The following is a 21,639-nucleotide window of genomic DNA, read 5'->3' as shown; positions in this document are numbered from 1 at the left end:
AGGAAGTCAGCTAGCATAAGGTCATACAGGTCCAATGTTTAATTCTGCATTCTGTAATGGAATCACATAGGCTGTCTTATGATAGCATGTGATAGCTTTCTCAAACAATTGTTTCAACAAAACAAAAGGCGATTTACTACAGACATTTCTTCTCACATAATTTGTACTTTAAATGTTTCACAGGTATCGAACTGGTTTGGAAACAAGAGAATCCGATACAAGAAAAACATTGGCAAGTTCCAAGAGGAAGCCAACATGTACGCCGCGAAGACAGCCGTTAGTGCAACCAGTGTATCAGCCCATGGCAGCCAGGCCAACTCCCCCTCCACCCCCAACTCTGCAGGTCAGTATCAATACCAGCCAGCCATAGTGGATGTGACCAGTATGGTACCAAGTCAGTACTGTTAATGTTAGTTTGGCTGCGTACCCCCAATTCAACATGAGCACAGATCATCATTATCAAGAGCTGATATATGTAGCATTATATATGCTACATTGGGAGGGATCCACATTGCAGTAGTATGGACAAATCAATTCAGAAATACAACCTTTTTGAGCAGAGAGGTGTCATCTCAACCCTGGGCCCCAACTCAAGAATCCAGTCGCTGTCTCTGTTCCTTTTGACTAACAAAATGCTGTCTGTACCACCCCTTTCTGAACTAACCCAATAACTTCTGGCCCAGTGGTACGGTCCGTCTCTCTCTCTCTCTCTCTCTGGGGTTTGTCTGGTTAACACACCATTTCGGACTCAGTCTTGGTTAGAGAAATACTTCATCCATCCTGTGACTTGTCTGGTTGACCTCTTGTGTGTCATTAAGCTATTGACGGGGCGCTCCAGCCTAGTCCTTTGTCATCATGGTGACCCTTCAGCTGTATTGGATTATGGCCTTGTCTTGTGTTTTTTTCTGCCTTCAAATCAAGTTAGGCTGCGTTCTCTTTTAACATCTGTGGAGTTTGGCTCCATTAAAAGGACAAAGAGGATTCTTTCAGTCTTCCTGTCGATCAATTAGCACTCCCTTAATGATCCAACCAGTCCGGTAGCAAGGAACTTAAACAACAAGACAATCCATCTATTCTGTTTCAGTTTCATCCCGGTTTTAACCCCTAACCTTATTCTTAGTAATATGATTGGCATCACAATTACCACAGGAGTAACAGTTGGTGTAGTGTTGATCATTAGTAGAGTATAGTTCAACATTTTCTTAGAATACCCCTTAGCCAGATTTTTCAGTTACATTTCCATAGGTACATACAGTATAGTAGACGGTGGCTGGTCACTGATGTGGTTCCCTGTTCACTACACCATATTTTGCTTTCAACCCTCTCCTACTAACCCAACTGACTGCACTTTTTCTGCTGCATGATCGTTTTTAACCCGTCTTTCCTTTCTTCTCTTCCCTCTCTACCTCCCTTCCCCCCCTCTCTCTTTCTCTCTTTCACTCTCTGGCCTCCCAGGTTCTGCTGGCTCTTTTAACATGTCAAACTCCGGAGACTTGTTTATGAGTGTGCAGGCTCTGAATGGGGACTCATACCAGGGGGCCGGGGTTGGGGCCAATGTTCAGTCCCAGGTAGGACCCTCGCAGAGACTAGTACGTTATCTACGTAACCCATACATTAGTACACAAGTTGTCATGTAGATAGATACCTAGCTAGCAGTCATACACTATTAGCCTATTAGTGGCCTGTTGAAGACAGTCATTGCCCCACGGCGGACAGCCTTATGAGGTCTAGTAATAAAAGACTGAAACTCCCTGCTCAGTTGTTCAAGCACTGCCCGGCCTACAAGGTTTCATTGAAATCTGAATCCCAATCTCTTGACCTAGTCCGTGAGACAGAGGTCATATGTGATTTTAGCCGTACACTGATGTGGCGACCATTATCAGGCTCATGAATGAATAGACGACTGCAGACAGATTTGGAAACAATACAAGACTCGTCAACACTGCTGACAACAGTTGTCATAGCCACTGATGTACAACAGTCCTCTGACGTTGCCCCGTTGGACAACTATGACTAGCACAGAGTTTTCTGGGTTTTGGGATTGGGAGGAAGTCTCATTCACCATAGGTTGGGTTGAAGAGTCACCACCTGTTCGTCTCTCCATCCATCCCACCTTTATTTTTAAATCAACTTGTCACGTTCCTGACCTTATTTCCTTTGTTTAGTCTTTGTTTAGTTGGTCAGGACGTGAGCTGGGTGGGCATTCTATGTTTTGTGTTTCTATGTTGGGTTGGTTGTTTGGCCTAATATGGTTCTCAATCAGAGGCAGGTGTTTGTCATTGTCTCTGATTGGGAACCATATTAAGGTAGCCTGTTTGCACTATTGGTTTGTGGGTGATTGTTTCCTGTCTTTGTGTTCTGCACCAGATAGGACTGTTTTCACATTTATTGTTTTGTTGCTTGTAGTGTTCACGTTATATTCTTTATTAAATCATGTTGAACACTAGCCGCACTGCGTTTTGGTCCTCTCCTTCATCCCAGGACGAAAGCCGTTACACAACTCTCCAAATGCTTGAGGTGTTTCATGAATATGCATAGTATTAACCCCTGGGGTGGACAAGATATCTTCTGCGTTGATACTGGGTTGTCCTTGTCAGGGGGTCATTTGGCTGCACACTCATTCCCAGCCACTGAGGAGAGGAATTTGTTTCATTTTCATTCCTCTTTGAATTGTAATAAGATATTCATATGAGTTCCCTTGTGATGATATTTGTGGTTGTTTGTCGTTGTTCTTTTGTGATATCTATTGTGTTGAACCAGTATTACAGGCCAAATCATTCTAAACTGTTGCTGTGGTAACCTTTCCCAGTGCATGATACCCTTTTGCTATCAGACTGACCTTTCTTATGCATGAAGGTCTTTTTCATCTAGAGCTTTTGTCTGTCTGACCCGCCCTTTTCTCTACGTGTGTCTGTGTGTGCATTCGTTCCAGGTGGATACTCTTCGCCATGTTATCAGCCAGACAGGAGGATACAGTGACAGCATCGCCGCCAGCCAGATGTACAGTCCACAGGGCAATGTAAGAACACCAGCAAACAACAACTTTCTTTAATTTCATCACAATATTGCCTCGTCTTACTTTGGTCTCTTTGAAAGAAAAATAACTATTTCTATACTATACTTCTATAGATATTCTTCTTTTGTTCCGATGCAATGTGTTCATACATTTAACCAACAATTCGATAGAAAGCTGCCTTTATTAGGGTTTCAGTTTGTCCCTTTGCACAATTATTTGGAAGCCAATGTGTGTGGGATGCCACTTAGTTAGCAGTGGCCTGTTGGTGGCTTGGCTGTTGTCCAGGCGACGGCCCTTGTGTACTGGTAATGCCCCGGGCGCCAGGTGAGGAGGCAGGAGTCAGACGGAGCGAGAGGCGGCCGGCCAGGCGTACGGACACGCTCAGAGCCTGCCTGTCTGGGGACATTAGTGTTAGCGAGGCACCTGCAGCCGACAGGAACAAGGCCACAGGTGACACCCTGCCTGTCCAACACTCAGCTCACGTGGCACCAAACGAAAAGAAACACAGACCTAATTTCTTCCCCATTCCAAGAGCCCCCCCCAAAATAATCGCCCCAGAGTATAAGCTTCAGTCAAATCTATCTACCAGAATGCCATGTTCTGATGGGGTTTTGGCAGGGCAAGGCTGGGAACACTGCAGGGTGTGTGTGTAGTGTTAAGATCTACAGTGACAGGCTGTGTTGTAGAGAGGGGAATCAATAAGGCAGTCACAGCAGGGTGAGAGGGGGTCTGGGCCAGCAGTCTGAGTGCATCGGTCGCATCATTCGTCCAACAACCACAATGACACTGACAGCAGCGAGCCCTGTAATGTCCAACCCAAGATGCTAAAAAAGGAAGTGGTGGTGGACTGAAGATGTTCTACTGAGCTTCCTCGGTAAACTATGCTGTAACTAAGCTAAATGAGGGCTGATGAAAATGGGCAATGTTAAGATCACTGTCTGTTATTCAGTGGATGCATGTGAGGCAGCCTTTGACAAACCAATACGGGCATTCACATTTGCAGCACATCAGTCGTCAACACCTAACTGTCTGTGTAGATATTGTGACCCTCTGCCCCCATACCTCAAAATCTGAGCCGAATCCAAATGAACTTTTTATGCAATTATGTTTTCAAACAATGTATTCAAACATCAAAATATGATGTCCTTGTAAGACACTTCATTTATATTGTAGAATCATATTATTATTTTGATGTTTAAACTTTTCTATAGAAGCTTTTAATCTTGGATGGATCTTTTATTGTGCAGCTAAACAATTTCCACTCATTCTGAGGTTTCTAATGACTGAGCTGAGTCAGTGAGCAGCCTTCACATGCCGGAGCTCTCTTTTATCCTTGAACAGTAATTACGGCTGTGAAATAGGAGAAAGGTGTCACCAAAGCTGAAGATTTGAAAAGTGTTTTTTTGCTCCCCTCGGTTCTAAATGTGATGAAAGTTGCTCTATGTGAAATAACAGGGTTTGAAAATAAGAGGGTGCCAAAGCCCATCTCCAACAGCTTTCACTGATGGCATGGAAATTGCTATTAATGTCCCAAATGCTCTTTAAATTGACCTATCTTCCCGGGATTGGAAATTGCCTCCTATTTTACGAACCCATTATATTTTCGTCCCAATAGCTGATGTGATAATTTGCTATAATTGATTCTCCCATCAACCATCTTGTAGGTTTTGTGTGTGAGAGGTCTGTGCGTTCTCAAAAACATGTCTCTATTGTCTCTACATGAGGCCATTTTGAGACAGATGGGAGATGAAGTCTTGATAGAGGAATTGCACTATAGTGTATGTTGAAGATGCGTAATCCCGCAGAGTGCAAAAGGGTATATTTCAGTTAAAGAGTTTCATGTTAGCTACCGATGAAGCTAAGAAAATATACATATGTGTTAATATATATTTTTTAAGGACTTTTGTCTTTGACTCCACAGACAAACGGTGGCTGGCAGGATGCTCCGACCCCCTCGTCAGTGAACTCGCTCACAGAAGGACCCGGAAGTGTTCACTCGGATACCTCCAACTGATTATTTTACCCTCCACACCTTCCATTCCCACAACCCATCGATGAACTGGCAGAGCCAATCACAGTGTTAAACATAGAGGCATACTACACAGTGTCCTGTAGATTCCAGGGGTGCATAACTAAAACAGCCTTTCCTAAGCTACACTACTATGGGACATTTGAGATACATACAGTAATAGGAATGTCAGAACAAAAATCTAAACAATACAAAAAGGATGAATACAAATGTTTGTTCAGATTTCACAGGATATTTAGAGGGCTCAGGTTGCTTACTCACCTGTGATGGTTTCACTCATATTGATGATATTCAGTGATAAGATCAATTCAGACAACCCAACCTGTATACTTCAATTTAAATGCTTCATTCTACCTCTCAGCAACTAAAAAGTAAAACAAATAATATGAAAGAACATTATTTGTTTTCTGACTAAAACATGAACTTTGTCATTGTATGAAAGAAGCACTTCGTCATGCTTTGTTTTGCGGTCCCTGCCCCATTCTATGGTACGACATTTAGGCTTTTAATGTTGTTCCCTTGTTTACAGTGTGTGCTTTACAAACTGTGTTCGCTTTACCCTCTCCCACAGAGAAATAACCAGGAAGACTTAGAACTTGATTTACTAAATGTTTTTGTATTCGTTTCTCCTTAGAGGACTTGTTGGGAAAGCAGGTCAGCCTAGTGAACTCTGAGGACCCTTCACCCTGACTAGCAGGTCTTCAATCTGGGTGGAAGGCGTTAGAAAAGGGAAACACGCTGGTATGAGAATGCGCATTGGCTGATCTAAGGGCTTTAATGGAAATTGAGTAGACAATTGAATATACATTGTAGATGTGTCTTCCTGGTTTATAAACTTCTGCCCCACGACCCCTTTGATATCTTGTCAGAATGTGGGAGTGCTGTGGGCCAACAAGCACTCACAGGGCTCTGTTCCAATATCCATACTAGTGTACCACTTAGAATGCATGCCCAATACATGCTTCATTCTAAGTATGCTAGTGTGGATATTGGAACAGGGGAACAGAGTGTGTGCTATTGATTGTCTGAGGGCCTGTGAACAAGAGCAGTGCCCTCCTTTTAAACAACCAGCTCATTGAGTATCCATGTCTCATCAGAGGTAATCGTGTGAAGTTACAGTTATGTTGTGTAAAAAAAAATCATAAATTCAATAAACGCCTGTCATCAACAACCCATACGAGCTTGATTCACACTAGTCACCTAATGTTACTGTTAACCAAAACCTTTATACTTATTGATCTATTGTTGACATTTTATGTGTACTTTCAAGAGGTCCTAACCCATCTAGCTATATTCACTCATGTACTTACATGTTGGATTTTCTACTGTACCTTTTGCTAATTTTCCCAATTCTGGTGGGGGATGATAACCAACTGAACAATGCTGCCTAATTGAAAAACAATGTTGAACAGTCCAATTCAGAAGAAACAATTTCTGTAAAAAATCTTTCAAGGATCTGTGTAGTAACTGAGTTTGTTTTTAAGTACATTGCATCAGAATCCAGTTAAACAGGGAAGTCGTTACGTTAATAGGATTTAAAACATAAATCTGCGGATGCAGGTAACACTAGGACTGAACTTACAGTAGCCATGATGCACAGGTCATGAATGAGATGCTTTGTACTCCATGATTATGCTGAACAGACACAATGTTTTCCTGTGATTCAGTGTTCATTACTGTTCAATGCCCTCTCATACAATGGAACTTTACTGTTCTTTAAACCCAGAGTTGATTTCTGTTTCTCTTTCCAGGCATTTTTGGGGCAGTTTAATATGTATTACAGTATATGACAGCATTCTTTCTTCCACTGTATTAAGAACCAAAAACCTACATTATAATGTCACCTGTATCCTTGCTTTTCACTTCTTCAACTGACTTGTATGAATCCTCAGAATTCATAAGCATATTGAATGTTGATGTGCTGAAAGGTCTAATGTCCATAGCAAAACTAGAGGTGGGAAAATTCTTTCAGACAAACAAAGATGATATTTGGACATTTGATATACTGTATAGTACTTGTCCTTTTGTTGTGTGGACTATATAGTTATTCTTTAGTATTTGGTTATTTACTTTTTATGGTATGCTATTGTATGTCATGGTTCCCATATTCTTGTCAATTAGCTCTCCCATGATGTGATTATGTGAACATTGCCACATTGTACTTGACTTGCTTTGTTGAACAATAATTTATGCAGTTTCAACATTAAACTTATTATACTATGTAATACACCAAGACAAATCAGTGGCATTTTATTATTGAACATTTGAGTGAGAAAACAAGAATACTACACTGATGGTTGCCAGTTGGCAAAATTGTATATATTTTTATATGTGATATAGATTGAATGCACATATTGTAAATTCAGCCTCACAAACAATGTAAGTTAAAGTTAAAAAAAGCTCACTTTTCATTTCCCCTCTAATTCATTGTTTTCTTTTGCCAAAGTAGAAGTATTCATAATTTATACATTTTTAATAACTCTCAATAAAACTGTCTGTAACTCCCCTATTAAATACAAGTGAATCTCAACTACTTGATAGTCTGTACAGGGGCCCTGAGCTCTACAACCCATTTGCTCCACATCCAGATTTTAAAATATGCTTGTTTGCCAATAAATGCAATATGATAATGACGCATATAATATAGCTTTTTAGTTTTGATAGCTGAAAAAAGAGGTTCAGGATTCAATCATTTGTAAAAAAAAAAAATACAAATAAAAACGTTTCCTTTGTTGCATGTAATGTGTTCCTTAATAAAATACTGCAGTGTTTTTTAACCATTTGTCATACATTTACATATTTTTTCCGATAGTAGTCTGGTTCACTTGGTCTTGTAAAAGTTATGACAGGAGACAGGTATACTGATAACAAAACCATATTTGTATTCTATTTATAACATTCTATCTGATATGTACAGTCAAACAGGCATGGTCCTGGACCATGCCTCAGGACTACCTGGCCTGATGACTCCACCTGGCCATGCTGCTGCTCCAGTTTCAACTGTTCGGCCTGCGGTTATGGAACCCTGACCTGTTCACCGGACGTGCTATCTGTCCCAGACCTGCTGTTTTCAACTCTCTAGAGACAGCAGGAGTGGTAGAGATACTCTCAATGATTGGCTATGAAAAGCCAACTGACATTTACTCCTGAGGTGCTGACCTGTTGCACCCTCGACAACCACTGTGATTATTATTATTTGACCCTGCTGGTCATCTATGAACATTTGAACATCTTGGCCATGTTCTGTTATAATCTCCACCCGGCTCAGCCAGAAGAGGACTGGCCACCCCTCATAGCCTGGTTCCTCTCTAGGTTTCTTCCTAGGTTCTGGCCTTTCTAGGGAGGTTTTCCTAGCCACCGTGCTTCTACACCTGCATTGCTTGCTGTTTGGGGTTTTAGGCTGGGTTTCTGTACAGCACTTTGTGACATCAGCTGGCTTTATAAATACATTTGATTGATTGATTGATTGAAACATGTACAGCCTGCTTAAAGGAGTCACCAACATAAAGTGTCTTAATAGGGCGTTGCACCGCGAGCTGCCAGAACAGCTTCAATGCTCCTTGGCATTGGTTTTACAAGTGTCTGGAACTCTATTGGAGGAATGCGACACCATTCTGCCACGAGAAATTCCATTATGTGTTGTTTTGTTGAGGGTGGTGGAAAACGCTGACTCAGGCACCGCTCCAGAATCTGCCATAAGTGTTCACACACATCCTTAAAAAAAAAACAAGGTCGATGTCTGCGGAAATCCAGTTAGCATATTAAAAGAATCTCCATAAAAATCTGTCAATTTAAGCTAGAGATATCAGTATTTTTGCATTGGGTGCGTCTCAATCCACCACATCCACCTATGTCACACTTCTGCATCTGCAGTGAAAGAGCTAGAGAGATGTTTGTCAGATCATGAGACATCCCGAAAATCGGTCTTCTCACAAAATCGTTGGTAGCGTCTGAACGGTTTGGCCCCGTATATGGAATGATGAGACTCTCATGATGGTGTTCTCCGTTTTGCTCAAAGACCTCCACAAGTGTCAGGAGACTTGTCTGAATTCTGTACAGCCGATCTGCCAACTTCTGTCTGTATCGTTCTAACAGTTTGGGCTACATACTAATATGACCCTCTCACGAACATGTACAGTACAAGTAAAAAGTTTGGACACACTTGTTTAAAAAAATATATATATTTCACCTTTATTTAACCAGGTAGGCTAGTTGAGAAAAAGTTCTCATTTACAACTGTGACCTGTCCAAGATAAAGCAAAGCAGTGCGACACAAACAACAACACAGAGTTACACATGGAATAAACAAACATACAGTCAATAATACAATAGAAAAGGTCTATATACAGTGTGTGCAAATAAGGTAGGATAAGAGAGGTAAGGCAATAAATAGGCCATAGTGGCGAGGTAATTACAATATAGCAATTGAACACTGGAATGGTAGGATGTGCAGAAGATGAATGTGCAAGTTGAGATACTGTGGTGCAAAGGAGCAAGATAAATAAATAAATACAGTATGTTGATGAGGTAGATTGGATGGGCTATTTACAGATGAGCTATGTACAGGTGCAGTGATCTGTGAGCTGATGCTTAAAGCTAGTGAGGGAGATATGAGTCTCCAGCTTCAGTGATTTTTGTAGTTTGTTTCAGTCATTGGCAGCAGAGAACTGGAAGGAAAGGCGGCCAAAGGAGAAATTGGCTTTAGGGGTGACCAGTGAAATATACCTGCTGGAGCGCGTGCTACAGGTGGGTGCTGCTATGGTGACCAGTGAGCTGAGATAAGGCAGGGCTTTACCTAGCAAAGACTTATAGATGACCTGGAGCCAATGGGTTTGGCGATGAATATGAAGCGAGGGCTAGCCAACGAGAGCATACAGGTCGCAGTGGTGGGTAGTATATGGGGCTTTGGTGACGAAACGGATGGCACTGTGATAGACTGCATCCAATTTGCTGAGTAGAGTGTTGAAGGCTAAATGACATCGCCGAAGTCAAGGATCGGTAGGATAGTCAGTTTTACGAAGATATGTTTGGCAGCATGAGTGAAGGATGCTTTGATGCAAAATAGGAAGCCGATTCTCAATTTCATTTTGGATTGGAGATGCTTAATGTGAGTCTGGAAGGAGAGTTTACAGTCTAACCAGACACCTAGGTATTTGTAGTTGTCCACATATTCTAAGTCAGAACCGTCCAGAGTAGTGATGCTGGATGAGCGGGCAGGTGTGGGCAGCGATCGGTTGAAGAGCATGCATTTAATTTTACTTGCATTTAAGAGCAGTTGGAGGCCACGGAAGGAGAGTTGTATGGCATTGAAGCTCGTCTGGAGGTTAGTTAACACAGTGTCCAAAGAAGGGCCAGAAGTATACAGAATGGTGTCGTCTGCGTAGAGGTGGATAAGAGAATCACTAGCAGCAAGAGCGACATCATTGATGTATACAGAGAAGAGAGTCGGCCCGAGAATTGAACCCTGTGGCACCCCCATAGAGACTGCCAGAGGTCCGGACAACATGCCCTCCAATTTGACACGCTGAACTCTGTCTGAGAAGTAGTTGGTGAACCAGGCGAGGCAGTCATTTGAGAAACCAAGGCTATTGAGTCTGCCGATAAAAATGTGGCGATTGACAGAGTTGAAAGCCTTGGCCAGGTTAATGAATACAGCTGCACAGTATTGTCTCTTATTGATGGCGGTTATGATATCATTTAGGACCTTGAGCGTGGAGCCATGACCAGCTCGGAAACCAGATTGCATAGCGGAGAAGGTACGGTGGGATTCGAAATGGTCGGTGATCTGTTTGTTGACTTGGCTTTCGAAGACCTTAGAAAGGCGGGGTAGGATAGATATAGGTCTATAGCAGTTTGGGTCTAGAGTGTCTCCCCCTTTGAAGAGGGGGATGACCGCGGCAGCTTTCCAATCTTTGGGGATCTCAGACGATACGAAAGAGAGGTTGAACAGGCTAGTAATAGGGGTTGCAACAATTTTGGCGAATCATTTTAGAAAGAGAGGGTCCAGATTGTCTAGCCCGGCAGATTTGTAGGGGTCCAGATTTTGCAGCTCTTTCAGAACATCAGCTATCTGGATTTGGGTGAAGGAGAAATGGGGGAGGCTTGGGCAAGTTTCTGTGGGGGGTGCAGGGCTGTTGACTGGGGTAGGGGTAGCCAGGTGGAAAGCATGGCCAGCCATAGAAAAATGCTTATTGAAATTCTCAATTATCGTGGATTTATCGGTGGTGACAGTGTTTCATAGCCTCAGTGCAGTGGGCAGCTGGGAGGAGGTGCTCTTATTCTCAATGGACTTCACAGTGTCCCAGAACGTTTTGTAATTTGTGCTACAGGATGCAAATTTGTGTTTGAAAAAGCTAACCTTTTTCCCTGTGTATATTGGTTCCTAACTTCCCTGAACAGTTGCATATTGCGGGGGCTATTCGATGCTAATTCAGTATGCCACAGGATGTTTTTGTGCTGGTCAAGGGCGGTCAGGTCTGGAGTGAACCAAGGGCTATATCTGTTCCTGGTTCTACATTTTTTGAATGGGGCAAGCTTATTTAAGATGGTGATGAAAGCACTTTATAAGAATAATAACCAGGCATCCTCCACTGACACACCTACTCTACACCTACTCATCCAAGGGCTTTTCTTAATTTTTTACTAATTTCTACATTGTAGAATAATAGTGAAGACATCAAAACTATGAAATAACACATATGGAATCATGTAGTAACCAAAAAAGTGTTAAACAAATCAAAATATATTTTATATTTGAGATTCTTCAAAGTAGCCACCCTTTGCTTTGATGACAGCTTTGCACACTCTTGGCATTCTCTCAACTAGCTTCACCTAGAATGCTTTTCCAACAATCTTGAAGGAGTTCCACATATGCTGAGCACTTTTTGCCTGATTTTCCTTCCCTCTGCGGTCCAACTCATCCCAAACAATCTCAATTGAGTTGAGGCCGGGTGATTGTGGAGGCCAGGTCATCTGATGCAGCACTCCATCACTCTCCTTCTTGGTCAAATAGCCTTTACACGGCCTGGAGGTGTGTTGGGTCATTGTCATGTTGAAAAACAAATGATTCTCCCACTAAGCTCAAACCGAATGGGATGGCATATCGCTGCAAAATGCTGTGGTAGCCATGCTGGTTAAGTGTCCCTTGAATTCTAAATAAATGACTGACGGTGTCACAAGCAAAGCACCCCCACACCTCCTCCTCCATGCTTCATGGTGGGAACCACACATGCAGGGATCATCCATTCACCTGCTCCGTGTCTCACAAAGACGCGGGGGTTGGAACCAAAAATCTCAAATTTGGACTCATTCGACCAAAGGACAGATTTCCACCGGTCTAATGTCCGTTGCTCGTGTTTCTTGGCCCAAGCAAGTCTCTTCTTCGTATTGGTGTCCTTTAGTAGTGGTATATTTGCAACAATTCAACAATGAAGGCCTGATTCACACCTGATTCATTCTTCTCTGAACAGTTGATGTTGAGATGTGTCTGTTACTTGAACTCTGTGAAACATTTATTTGGGCTGCAATCTGAGGTGCACTTAACTGTAATGAAATGATCCTCTGCAGCAGAGGTAACTCTGGGTCTTCCTTTCCTGTTGCGGTCCTCATGAGAGCCAGTTTCATCATAACGTTTGATGGTTTTTGCAACTGAAATGTTCCGTATTGACTGACCTTCATGTCTTAAAGTAATGATGGACTGTCATTTCTGTTTGCTTATTTGAGCTGTTCTTGCCATAATATGGACTTGTTCTTTTACCAAATAGGGGTGTCTTCTGTATACCACCCCTACCTTGTCACAACACAACTGATTGGGTAAGAAGGAAAGAAATTGCACAAATTAACAAGGAACACCTGTTAATTGAAATGCATTCCAGGTGACTACCTCATGAAGCTGGTTGAGGGAATTCCAAGAGTGTACAATTCTGTCATCAAGGCAAAGGGTGGCTACTTTGAAGAATCTTTGGTTACTACATGTGTGTTATTTCATAGTTTTGAGGTCTTCACTATTATTCTACAATGTCGATAGAAGAAAAACCCTTGAATGAATAGGTGTGTCCAAACTTTGACTGGTACTGTACATGCCCACAGGCCTCACAAGACTCATCTGAAGGACCCCCGGTACCAGTTGATTTTTTTTTTGGAAGTACAGTGCATTCGTGAAAGTATTCAGAACCCTTGACTTTTTCCCTATTTTGTTACGTTACAGACTTATTCTAAAATATATTAAATACTCCAGAGTGGCGCAGTGGTCTAAGGCACTGCAATGCAGTGCTAGCTGTGTCACTAGCGATCCTGGTTCGAGTCCAGGCTCTGTCGCAACCGGCACAATTGGCCCAGCGTCGTCCGGGTTAGGGAGGGTTTGGCCGGCAGGGATGTCCTTGTCCCATCGTGCTCTAGCGACTCCTGTGGCGGGCCGGGCGCATGCATGCTGACACGGTCGCCAGGTGTACAGTGTTTCCTCTGACACATTGCTGTGGCTGACTTCTGGGTTAAGCGAGCATTGTATCAAGAAGCAGTGCGGCTTGGTTGTGTTGTGTTTCGGAGGATGCACGGCTCTCGACCTTCGCCTCTCCCGAGTCCGTACGGGAGTTGCAGCGATGAGACAAGACTGTAACTACCAATTGGATACCACGAAGTTGGGGAGAAAAATGGGTAAAAGTAAGAAAAATATTAATGGAAAAGATTTATTAAATAAAACATTTTCCTCATCAATCTACACACAATACCCCATAATGACAAAGTGAAAACAGGTTTTAGAAATGTTTGCAAATGTATTACAAATAAAAAACTGAAATACCTTATTTACTGTACATAAGTATTCAAACACTTGCTATGAGACTCGAAATTGAGCTCAAGTGCATCCTGTTTCCATTGATCATCCTTGAGATGATTCTACAACTTTATTTGAGTCCCCCTGTGGTAAATTCAATTAATTGGACATGATTTGGAAAGGTACACACTTGTCAATATAAGGTCCCACAGTTAACAGTGCATGTCAAAGCAAAAACTAAGCCATGAGGTCAAAGGAATTCCCTGTAGGGCTCCGAGACAGGATTGTGTCAAGGCACAGATCTGGGGAAGGGTACCAAAACATTTCTGCACATTAAGGCTGTAATCGCTGCCAAAGGTGTTTCAGCAAAGTACTGAGTAAAGGGTCTGAATGCCTATGTAAATGTGATATTTCCTTTTTTAAATGTTTATAAATTACAAAAGAATTCTACAAACCTGTTTTTGCTTTGTCATCAAGGGGTATTGTGTGTCGATTGATGAGGTTGAATAAAAAACATGAACTGGCGCTGTCACGATCGTGTGGCGGATTGACGGACCAAAATGCAGCAGTTGGAAAATAAGCCATCTTCTTTTATTAACACCACGAAGATGAACACGACACAAAAAACACTTTACAAACTAACAAAACAACAAAACGACCGTGAAGCTACAAACGTTGTGCACATACATACAGGCTACAAACGTTCTACATAGACAATTACCCACAACCAATGAGAGCCTATGGCTACCCTAAATAAGGCTCCCAATCAGAGACAACCGAAATCAGCTGTCTCTAATTGGGAACTCATTCAGGTAACCATAGACTCTCCTAGATAACTAACCAACATAGACAACGCTAGACATCTACACTCAACACAAAACCATATACTACACCCCATAACCCCTTTACCAAATAAACACCCAAAACCAACAAAACATAAACATTCCCCATGTCACACCCTGACCTAACTAAAATAATAAAGAAAACAAAGAATAATAAGGCCAGGGCGTGACATAACCCCCCCCTTGAGGCGCGAACTCCGGGCGCACCATACACAGTCTAGGGGAGGGTCTGGGTGGGCTCCCCTCCACGGTGGCGGCTCCGGCTCTGGTCGTAGTCCCCACGTCACCACAGTACCTAACCACCTCCTAGGCTTCCTCCAAACGACCCCCCTCCACATTAACCCCATTGCATTAAGGGGGAGTTCCGGACTAAGGGACAGCTCCGGACTAAGGACCAGTACCAGGGTAAGTGGCAGTACCAGGGTCAGGGGCAGTACCAGGATAAGGGGCAGTACCAGGGTAAGGGGCAGCACCAGGGTAAGGGGCAGCTCCAGGGTAAGGGGCAGCTCCGGACTGAGGGACTGCAGCTCCGGACTGAGGGACTGCAGCTCCGGACTGAGGGACTGCAGCTCCGGACTGAGGGACTGCCCATGGCTGGCTGACAGATCTGGCTGCTCATGGCTGGCTAACGGATCTGGCTGCTCATGGCTGGCTAACGGATCTGGCTGCTCATGGCTGGCTGACGGATCTGGCTGCTCATGGCTGGCTGACGGATCTGGCTGCTCATGGCTGGCTGACGGATCTGGCTGCTCATGGCTAGCTGACGGATCTGGCTGCTCATGGCTAGCTGACGGATCTGGCTGCTCATGGCTAGCTGACGGATCTGGCTGCTCATGGCTAGCTGACGGATCTGGCTGCTCATGGCTAGCTGACGGATCTGGCTGCTCATGGCTAGCTGACGGATCTGGCTGCTCATGGCTAGCTGACGGATCTGGCTGCTCATGACTAGCTGACGGATCTGGCTGCTCATGGCTAGCTGACGGATCTGGCTGCTCATGGCTAGCTGACGGATCTGGCTGCTCATGGCTGGCTGACGGATCTGGCTGCTCATGGCTGGCTGACGGATCTGGCTGCTCATGGCTGGCTGACTGATCTGGCTGCTCCTGTCTGGTTGGCGGCTCTGGCAGATCCTGTCTGGTTGGCGGCTCTGGCAGATCCTGTCTGGTTGGCGGCTCTGGCAGATCCTGTCTGACGGACGGCTCTAGCGGCTCCTGTCTGGCTGGCGGCTCTAGCGGCTCCTGTCTGGCGGACGGCTCAGTGGGCTCATGGCAGACGGGCGGCTTTGCAGGCTCATGGCAGACGGGCGGCTTTGCAGGCTCATTGCAGACGGGCGGCTCAGATGGCGCTGGGGAGACGGATGGCTCAGATGGCGCTGGGGAGACGGATGGCTCAGATGGCGCTGGGGAGACGGGCAGTTCAGTCATTGCTGTGCAGACGGCAGACTCCTGCCGGCTGAGGCGCACTGTAGGCCTGGTGCGTGGTGCCGGGAATGGTGGCACAGGGCTGGGGACACGCATCTCAGGGCTAGTGCGGGGAGCAGGAACAGGGCATACTGGACCCTGGGAGCGCACATTAGGCCTAGTGCGTGGTGCCGGAACTGGTGGTACCGGGCTGGGGACACGCATCTCAGGGCTAGTGCGGGGAGCAGGAACAGGGCATACTGGACCCTGGGGACGCACATTAGGCCTAGTGCGTGGGGCCGGAACTGGTGGTACTGGACTGGGGACACGCATCTCAGGGCTAATGCGGGGAGCAGCAACAGGGCACACTGGACTCTCAAGGCGTACTATAGGCCTTGTGCGTGGTACCGGTACTGGTGGTACCGGGCTGAGGACCCGCACATCAGGGCGAGTACGGGGAGAAGGAACAGTGCGTACAGGACTCTGGAAACACACAGAGGGCTTGGTGCGTGTTGTAGGCACTGGTGGTAATGTGCTGGAGACACGCACCACAGGGCTAGTACGTGGAGGAACAACAGGGCTCTGGAGACACCCAGGAAGCTTGATGCGTGGTGTAGGCACTGGTGGTAATGGGCTGGAAACACGCACCTCAAAGCTAGTGCGGGGAGCAGGAACAGTGCGTAAAGGGCTCTGGGGACGCACCTTAGACCTAATACTTGGTGCCGGAACTAGTGGTACAGGGCTGGGGACATGCATCTCAGGATGAGTGAAAAAAGTAGGAACAGGACACACCGGGTTGTGAAGGTGTACTGGAAACCTGGTGTGTATAGCCGGCATCAACTCTTCCGGAACTTTAACACGAGTTTCAGGCTGAGTACGAGGAACTGACACAGGTGGCATCGGACAGCTAATACGCTCCTCAGGAAGAATGCATTGCATACTCTGCCAAACCAACAGCTCTCTCTCTTCACTCTCCTCCAATTTCGTCAACAACACTTCGAATGTCTCATAATCTCCCCTTCGTTCACTCTCCTCCAATCTGTCCAATAACTCCTCGACACACTCAGACTCACCCCTCAACTTCGCCGACTGCTCCAAGTGCCCCCCTCCAAAAAATTTTTTGTGCTGTCTCTTGGGCCTTCCTCCCGTGTCGCCGTGCTGCCTCTATCTCTGCCTTGGGGCAGTGATATTCCCCTGGCTGTGACCAGGGTCCTCTCCCGTCTAGAATTTCCTCCCATCTCCAGAAATCCTGTGTAGGTAGGTCCTGTTGCCGCCTTCCATGCCGCTTGGTCCTATGGTGGGTAATTCTGTCACGATCGTGTGGCGGATTGACGGACCAAAATGCAGCAGTTGGAAAATAAGCCATCTTCTTTTATTAACACCACGAAGATGAACACGACACAAAAAACACTTTACAAACTAACAAAACAACAAAACGACCGTGAAGCTACAAACGTTGTGCACATACATACAGGCTACAAACGTTCTACATAGACAATTACCCACAACCAATGAGAGCCTATGGCTACCCTAAATAAGGCTCCCAATCAGAGACAACCGAAATCAGCTGTCTCTAATTGGGAACTCATTCAGGTAACCATAGACTCTCCTAGATAACTAACCAACATAGACAACGCTAGACATCTACACTCAACACAAAACCATATACTACACCCCATAACCCCTTTACCAAATAAACACCCAAAACCAACAAAACATAAACATTCCCCATGTCACACCCTGACCTAACTAAAATAATAAAGAAAACAAAGAATAATAAGGCCAGGGCGTGACAGGCGCACACCCAGAGAAAATGATTTCATGTGGAGGTGCTGACTAACGGCGAATAAACTATAAGCTATAAAAATAAAGAGAGTCGCACACTCCATATATAAACTCCCAGTCATTTACTGGGTAAACCACCAACGTTTCGGCATCACTGTGCCTTCTTCAGGGTGAAAAACAACAATTTAATTAATTATAGAATAAGGCTGTAACGTAACAAAATGTGGAATAAGTCAAGGGGTCTGAATAGCTTCCGAATGCACTGCATATGATCATAGGAGTCACATCTGAGAAGGAGAGCATTGTGAAGGGTTTTGGCTCTCACAGTTTATATGCTAAAATGCCCTTTGGTTATGGAAATGTTGAATCCTGGAGTGTTTGGTTACACTTCACATGAAGCACATTCAATTTCAGTGTCTTCCAAGAGCTATTGTGTCAATAAAATCCCCACAACGTTTAGACAAACCAATGGTCCCCCTTTACCACGTGTTATCTGACATTTCCACAGCTCTTTCAGTAGAAATAAACAGGGCCACGGTACAAAGTGTCTGGCCAGATGTGCTCTTCAGAGAGCTTCCCTGGTAAGGTCTGGTATATCCTTCTTCACACAGAGGGAAGCAGGCCATTGCCATCCAAAGCAGTGATATTTCACATAGTTCATCTGAATTGGACATATTGAAAAATACAATAAAAACCATGGCTATGGAGATGTCTGTGCTATGCATACCAGTACTATGGTGTGGTGGTTTAAAGATTGTGAGGAGTTTCTTCTCTCCACAGGGTTGATTGGATAAGGACTGGCAGATGGAGGACTGCAACCTCTCACAAGTTATGTCTTGTGGGACCCTTTCACATAAAAAAGGGTGGACAAACAAGACTTGACCAGTGTGTGTGTGTGTGTGTGTGTGTGTGTGTGTGTGTGTGTGTGTGTGTGTGTGCGTGCTTACTAACATGTGCAGGGTATTATTTCTAATACTGTATGTAGGTCCTCCAAGAACCCAATCACCTCCTCTTATTGTCTCGTACCTTGAAATGAGATCTGAATGAAACAGGCAGCGGAGCCGGATTGGCCACGTCGTTGTTGGGTTTCACCCCTATACTACCAACAGCGACATTGACGTTATTTGGCTGGACAGTGGCATGTCTGGCAGAATTACTTTCACAACTGCTACATATTCAAAATTACCTAAATATAGTGTATGATGGTGGGGGAGAAAGGGATATTGGGCAGAGAGGGTTGTAGAATAGATGGACACTAGGCTTGACTGCTGAGCGATGGTGAAATGCCAGCTCTGGACTGCCCACCGGCCCCAGGGCTGTGAGGAAACAAAACCCTTTCTCTCAGAGCAGAGACAGCATCAAAACGATTTGACCACACATACTTGATCAGTGTCCAAACCTTGATCCCTCACAGCTCAGGCTAAATTAGAATGCTGAAAACTAAAGGAGAGCATTGCCCATCACTTGATGTTCATACTATGGTATACGGTTTGTGACATGATCAAAGTCTGATGTCCATTCCACAGAACCATACTTGACAGCTTGCTGCCACTTCCAAATGTTTAATGTACCACAACAACCTTATCCTTTAATTCAGGACATTCAATGACAATGGCCTGCAATGAATGTCAAAACTCATTATTTCCATATTTAAGAACTGAACTCACATGGACGAATCAAATCAAATGTTATTTGTCACATGCATCAGAAAGAGTTAAAGACAAAGACAATAATAATACAAATAAAAATAGAAATAGTGACACGAGGAATAAATACACAGTGAATAACGAATAACAATAAAGAGTAAAAAGAACATGTATATACTTAATACAGGGAGTACCAGTACCGAGTTGATGTACAGGGGTATGAGGTAATTGAGGTAGCTATGTACATATACTGTAGGTAGGAGTAAAGTGACTAGGCAACAGGATAGATAATCGACTAAGCTGTAGCAGCAGTGTATGTGGAGCAGTAGCAGCAGCGTACGTGTGTGAGTGTGTGTGACATCAGTATGCGTGTGTGCTCATGTTGCGTGTGGGTGAATACCGGTAGTCCGGTTAGCCATTTGATTAACTATTTAGCAGACTTGTTTAACAGTCTTATGGCTTGGAGGTAGAAGCTGTTCAAGGTCCTGTTGGTTCCAGACTTGGTGCACTGGTACCGCTTAAAATGAAGTAGCAGAGAGAACAGCCTATGGCTTGGGTGGCTGGAGACTTTGACGATTTTTTGGGCCTTCCTCTGACACCACCTACTTAGTATGTTAGCTAACCCTAACATGTTAGCTAACTACTTATTACTACTTTTAGCTACTTTGCAACTACTTAGCATGTTCAGCTAACCCTTTCCCTAACCTTAAGCCTTTTAACTAACACTAACCCTAGCCTTAACCCTTTAACCTAACTCATAAACTTAACCCTAAACCCTAGCCTAGCTAACATTTGCATGCTAGCTAACATTAGCCACCTAACTAGAATTCGTAACATATCATACGTGTTTGTACACATTTATAACAAATTGTACGTTTGGCAAATTCGTAACATATTGTACATTTTTCAAATTCGTAACATATAATACAAATTGCAATTCGTAAAATATCATACAAAATGGGTGATGGATATCCACAAATTAATACATACCATAAAAACATAACATAGGCTAAATAGAGTCTCTCAGATTATCCTACAGAATAATACGAAATGCTCTGAGACCAGGTTGGGATGGCAGGGAGCTCAGCCCCAGTGATGTACTGGGCCCTACTCACCACGCTCTGTAGTGACTTCCGGTTGGGTGCCTTGCAGTTGCCGTACCAAACAGTGATGCAGCCAATCAAGATGCTCTCAAATCTTGTCAGCCTTCTGAGGTGGAAGAGGCGCTGTCGTGCCATCTTCACAGCTGTGTGGATGTGTATGGACCATGTTAATTCCTTAGTAATGTGGACCCTGAGGAACTTGAAGCTCTCAACTACAGATCTTTGAATTCTTTTTACAAACCCTGGGTTCGTGTTAAACTATCATTCCTTAGAGGTGACACATCAAACTGGCTGATCAAAATCAAATATTTCTCTCTGTTGACATCTGGCTCTCCAGCTGTTATTACACCCCTGTTTAATAACTACAGCTGCTGTGGATGTGGATGGGCCCGCACTGTGCTGCACGGCACAGGAGGGTGGCCCAGACACCTTCTCCAACCATCTTAAACAACCCCCAGCAGCCGCCACTAATGTGGAGCGACAGAGCTATTCCACAAAAGACCTCCTGGTGTAAAACAAAAAATAAACAAAAAGGATCCTGTGTGGTTTTATAAAATGGGAGAGGAGAGGGGTCTCGGATTCTTGGCCATGACCTCTCAGAGGAAGTTGGGATATACAAAAAAAATATTTCCAATTCACACATGCATATAATATGCACTTGTATGTGTGTGAAATAGGACAAATATAAGCATCCACCTTATTACATGAAGTTATATGGTTAAATGTTTCAGTGGAACAATAGTGTTTGGTACATGTGTGGGGCCAGTGGACCTCTAAGCAGAGGCCTGCACTGCAGTGTGGTGTGCGTCTGTGTGTGTGGGGAGTGGCCCTTAATCCTTTAACAGAAGTCTCTCTTGTGGTGAATGGATATACTACATGGATGTACTCACCACATCAGTAGCTCTATGCAAAGACAAATTCATACCACAAGATGGCAACGTTAATCCACTTCCCTCAGTATAATGAGAAAAATTCACATGGGAGTTTAGACTGATTTTGAAGGTTGAAATACGAGCAATTAGATGGACTATTTATACATGATTTAAAG

The 21,639-nt window shown here is 44.2% G+C and overlaps 1 protein-coding gene across 4 annotated transcripts in view; it reads left to right on the top strand.

Moving 5' to 3' along the window:
• Positions 1-7,822, top strand: part of LOC129814025 (pre-B-cell leukemia transcription factor 1-like) — a 56,848-nt gene extending 49,026 nt beyond the window's left edge. For 2 of the 4 annotated variants that reach the window (XM_055866768.1, XM_055866766.1), the window contains exons 6-9: positions 184-343; positions 1,456-1,589; positions 2,933-3,019; positions 4,938-7,822. In XM_055866768.1, coding sequence (XP_055722743.1) covers positions 184-343; positions 1,456-1,589; positions 2,933-3,019; positions 4,938-5,030 — 474 coding nt within the window. In that variant the 3' untranslated portion in view covers positions 5,031-7,822. The remainder of the gene's footprint in view (positions 1-183; positions 344-1,455; positions 1,590-2,932; positions 3,020-4,937) is intronic. The other 2 variants (XM_055866767.1, XM_055866770.1) reach the window with 2 other exon arrangements.
• The last annotated feature ends 13,817 nt before the right edge of the window (positions 7,823-21,639 follow it).

The sequence above is a fragment of the Salvelinus fontinalis genome, chromosome 17, assembly GCF_029448725.1.
Source record: "Salvelinus fontinalis isolate EN_2023a chromosome 17, ASM2944872v1, whole genome shotgun sequence".
Lineage (NCBI taxonomy): Eukaryota > Metazoa > Chordata > Actinopteri > Salmoniformes > Salmonidae > Salvelinus > Salvelinus fontinalis.
This window is presented reverse-complemented; position numbering and strand designations above follow the sequence as displayed.